The sequence below is a fragment of the Corapipo altera genome, unplaced genomic scaffold (assembly GCF_003945725.1).
Source record: "Corapipo altera isolate COAL_440 unplaced genomic scaffold, ASM394572v1 215, whole genome shotgun sequence".
In the NCBI taxonomy this organism is placed as follows: Eukaryota; Metazoa; Chordata; class Aves; order Passeriformes; family Pipridae; genus Corapipo; species Corapipo altera.
Window position 1 is genome coordinate 296,840 of NW_020885008.1, and position 4,541 is coordinate 301,380.

Consider the following 4,541-nt stretch of genomic DNA (forward strand, 5'->3'; position numbering starts at 1 on the left):
GAAGCGATTTCCCTCAGCTCATCCTCCACGGCGTTGCCAACTCCCACAGCAAACATCCGGAAGCCTGGGAGCAACGGGATCCCGTCAGTGGGACGTGGAGCTGGGATGGGACCACCCCTCCTGCACCCCCAGTTCCACACATCCGAGCTGTTAACTGGCAAATTAACCCCTTCACTTTTACTATTCCAGCTCCTTCCAGCCAGGGTTCAAAAGCATGTCCGCAGGCAAAGTCTTATTCCAATTTATCAGAGGAGTCTGGCTTGGTCACCTGATTGTTGGATTCCAAATTTTGGATATCAGAAAAAGAAAACTGCTAAGTTTAAACAAAAGCTTTGGGCTGACAGAAGCTGGGGAAAAAACCTTCATCCAGAGTCCAGACAAGGATCCATTGATGTCATGGGTTTGGAATGTCCTGTCCAAGCCAGGAGAAACCATGCCCTGATCTCATCAAACCTGTGCAGAAGACCTTTTGTGTTTTATCTCTCCCTTTGTGTTCCCTCAATCCTTTCATTCTGTAAACCCAATACCTTTCTCCCCATGGAAATTCCCCGAGATAAAGTGGGTTTTTCCTGTGATGTAAGATTTGTTAACCTGGGTTTTTCCCTATTATCTCACCATTGTGAAACCCTCAATTGTAATAAAATGAATATGCAAACCCCCTGTTGAATATGTAGACCCTAACCCCCTTAAATATCAAGTTGTAAGTCCAATAAAGTATTCCAGTTTCTGATTCCAAAGCTGGGATCATGTATTTATTGACACCTGATCCCAGCTCAGCCCAACTTTATGGGTTTCCCAAAGCTCTGGAAATCAGTTGTCAACATGTTCATCACCTTGAGCCTGGGCATGGAGGAGGATGTGGTGCCCAGAGGATGACCTGTGGTGGCGGGGTAGGGGCAGGGGGAGTGGGGAGAAGGGGCTGCAGTTCCTTGTTGGTGCAGGATGTGGTCACTGTGAGGTGCTGCTGTGGGGATGGGGAGCCTGGGAGCAACAGGAACCTGTCAGTGGGACATGGAGCTGGGATGGGACCACCCCCCTGCCAGGCTGGACATCCTCATCCCCCCTCTGCACCCCCAGTCCCACACTTTCCAGATGTTAATTGGCAAATTAACCCCTTTGCCTCTACCACTCCAGCTCCTTCCAGCCAGCTCAGCCAGGGTTCAAAAGGATGTTTGCAGGAAAAGTCTTCCTAGAATTTACCAGATGGCACCTGATCCCAGCTCAGGTACAGACCAACTTCATGGGTTTCCCAAAGCTCTGGAAATCAGTTTTCAACATCTCCAGGGGCTTGAGCCTGGGCATGGAGGAGGATGTGGTGCCCAGAGGATGAGCTGTGGTGGTGGGGTAAGGGGAGGGTGGGTGGGGAGAAAGGGGCTGCAGTTCCTTGTGGGTGCAGGATGTGGTCACTGTGAGGTGCTGCTGTGGGGATGGGGAGGACATGGTGGCCACTGTGACCACAAGAACAAGGTTTTTGGAGATAAAAGAAAGGACAGATGGTTGTAACACCCCAACAGGGTCACGCATCCAAGTGATAAGGAAGAGATAACACAGCAAAAGGAAACAGTGGAAGTTTCCAAAACAGGCTGCAGCCACTATTGACCAGCCCACGAGGGGCAAAGTCCTCTGTGCTAGAGCTGTCTCTCCTCCTAAAATTGCAATCAGTCTGTCAAGAGCAGCATGCCCTGGCAGTTCAGAACACGTTCAGCTATTGTGCTTTTCTGCCTTAAACTTGTTTCTGCTGAACCAAAGCCCAGCTTGCCTATTTTGGATGATGATACCAATTAACCCCAGGTCCAAAATATTAGTCTCTGCTTAGACTCATGGAATTACAGAATACTTTGAGCTTGAAGGACCCACAAGGATCATCCAGTCCAACTCCTGGCACTGCACAGACACCCCAACAATCCCTGAGAGCAGTTTCCAAACGCTCCTTGAGCTTTTCTTGGTAATCCTTTCCCCTCCTCCCCTTTTTGCCTTGTCTTTCCAGCTCTGGATGAATCAAATATTTGTTTGTTTTTTCCACAGTAAACTCAAAGAACAAGTCTGGAGTCTCGTTAGAAACTCCTTGTTATTCATCCCACAGAAATAACTCGGGGACAGAGATTGGAGATTTCCTTGTAGGGTCAAAAGGGGAGGAAGAAACAAGGCATAAAATTTTATCATCACAGGGGAATAAATTCTGTAAATGCAGTTTATAAAGACACTCTGGTTTATAAGAGCTGAACGTCCTCACAACATGTCAAGTTGCTCTGTAAACATTGGCTTTCCAGAGCTCGTCCCTGACCCTGGTGATGATGTGCTGGTCCTTAGTCCCATCTAGTGGCGGAGCCCGAAGTTAAAAGGAAGGAGAGGATTTAGCAATTCATGAGTGAGTTCACAAAGGCTGTGTCCATTTAACTCAGGGATGGCAGAGACTGGAACCTGCTCAGCAGGTCAGCAAAGGGGCACATCTCCAGATATTAATATTTTATGGGGTTTAGGCAAATTAATGTATCAATATTTGGCCACTGGGCACTTTTACTAAACAAGAGAAGCTGAAGAAAGTTTCTTATGAGCGTGCCAGGGAGTCCATAGTTATTCTTAATCTGTATTTCTGTTTTGGTTATTGTTTTATTTTCCTTTTTCAGGCCTCAAGGTTGAGACAGCCAAACCACACCTGGTCCTACAGCTCCTGTTATTCTCCAAGGGGCTCTCTGATGGTCATCTTTGCCTCACCACATGTGCCACTGAGAGCTGGATTTCATTGCCAACCCCAGACAAATCACAGAATCACAGGATGGTTTGGGTTGGAAAGGACTTTAAAGTGCATCTCATTCCACCCCCTGCCATAGGCAGGGACACCTTCACTAGTCCAGGTTGCTCCAACCTGGCCTTGGACACTTCCAGGGATGGGGCATCCTCAGTTTCCTTGACATTTGTGTTTAGCATGACTGGTGTGCATCCCATCCCATTCCATCCCATCCCATCTCATCCCATCCCATCCCATCCCATCCCAAGTGTGGGAAACTCCACCCTGCCCAGCAGAAACACCTCCAGCAGACTGAAACCAAAGAGCCAGAGAGGACTAAAACCTGCTACTGGCAAACCAAGATGCACGTGAACCCCAGCCAGGGTGGCTCCAAGTTCTCTATGAGCATCCAAGCACAGGCAGGAAGTGTCTCCACACACCTGCAGGAACCTGTTTGTGCCCTAAGGAAGAGGCATCTCCAGGGAAAGAATCCTGGGTTGATACACAAGGCAGTACCTGGTCCGAGGGAGAAACAAGCCACCAAGAACTGAGGAGGCCTACCTGAGTCTTTGGCTTTTTTGGCAGCATCTGTGATGTAATCCTGGGACCTGCCATCAGTGAAGACAATGCCCACCTTGGGCACGCCGGGCCTGGCCCCATTGATGCTGGCAAAGGAGCTGTCCACGAGGTACTTCAGAGCCTGGCCTGTCATGGTCCCCTTCTCCATGTAGGACATTTTCTTCACTGCTGCTTTGATGTCCTTCTTGTTCTTGAACTGCCCCAGAGGAAACTCCTGCCTGACAGAGCTGGAGTACTGAACCAGCCCCACTTGGGCCTGTTTGTCCGACACCTCCAGCGAGTCCACGATCTGGTTGATGAACTTCTTCACCAGCTCAAAGTTCTCAGGCCTCACACTCTTGGAGCCATCGATCAGGAAAACGAGATCCAGAGCAGATCCCAGCCCACCACTGCAAGCTGAGGAAACACGTGAGGAGAGGGCAAAAGAAAAGAGAAAAAAAAAGTCCCCAATTAGTTATGTAGGAAAATTGAATTTTAGTGCCATTTAATGGCTAAGGAAATGGGTTTAATCAATCAAAACTCAGCAACAGTTCACAGCAATGTTTTCGAAATGATTTTAAAATTATATATTATAAAAGTATACAAGTGCATGGTTTCCTTTTATAGTATGATGTAAGTGCATGATTTCCTTTTGTGCCTTCTCTGAACAGAAGCTGCTCTGGCTCAGTCCTATTCCCCATCCCACTGAGCTCCCAGCTCTGCTCAGTGCAGGTGGAAACCATCACCCACCACTGCAGGTCTTGCCATCATTGTTGAGGGTGAAGCCCTCCTTGCAGGCACATTTGTAGGCTCCTGGGGTGCTCACACAGATCTGCTCACAGTCATGGTCTCCAGTGGCACACAGGTCAGACACCACTGAAAGAAAAAGTAGGGATTCAAATCAGAGCCCAGGCCAAGACTTTTCCACCCAGACCCAGCTCAGCCCATGTACAACACGGGATATTTGTCCTGAATCAGAGCCCGGGCCAAGCCTTCTCCACTCAGCCCTGCCCGAGCCCATCCACAGCACAGGATTTGTCCCAGAACCAAATCCACTCTGCCACAAGACAAACATCCAGGTCCTTGCTCTTGGACAGAGCAGCTACAGGAGGCAAGGAGATATTTTGACAAGTCTCCTGACTCCAAGGCACAGCCAGGACTAGGAATAGTCTCCACTCTGAGGGCAAAACCCCTCTGTGTGTTGAGCACATCCCAGCACACTTCCATCCCAGCACGCTTCCATCCCAGCACACTT

General features: G+C 49.0%; 1 protein-coding gene across 1 annotated transcript in view; it reads right to left on the bottom strand.

Moving 5' to 3' along the window:
- MATN1 (matrilin 1) overlaps positions 1-4,541 on the bottom strand; it is a 26,727-nt gene that overhangs the window by 6,233 nt on the left and 15,953 nt on the right. The window contains exons 4-6 of the mRNA XM_027667353.1: positions 4,037-4,162; positions 3,290-3,703; positions 6-64 (exon numbers count right to left, since the gene is read on the bottom strand). Coding sequence (XP_027523154.1) covers positions 6-64; positions 3,290-3,703; positions 4,037-4,162 — 599 coding nt within the window. The remainder of the gene's footprint in view (positions 1-5; positions 65-3,289; positions 3,704-4,036; positions 4,163-4,541) is intronic.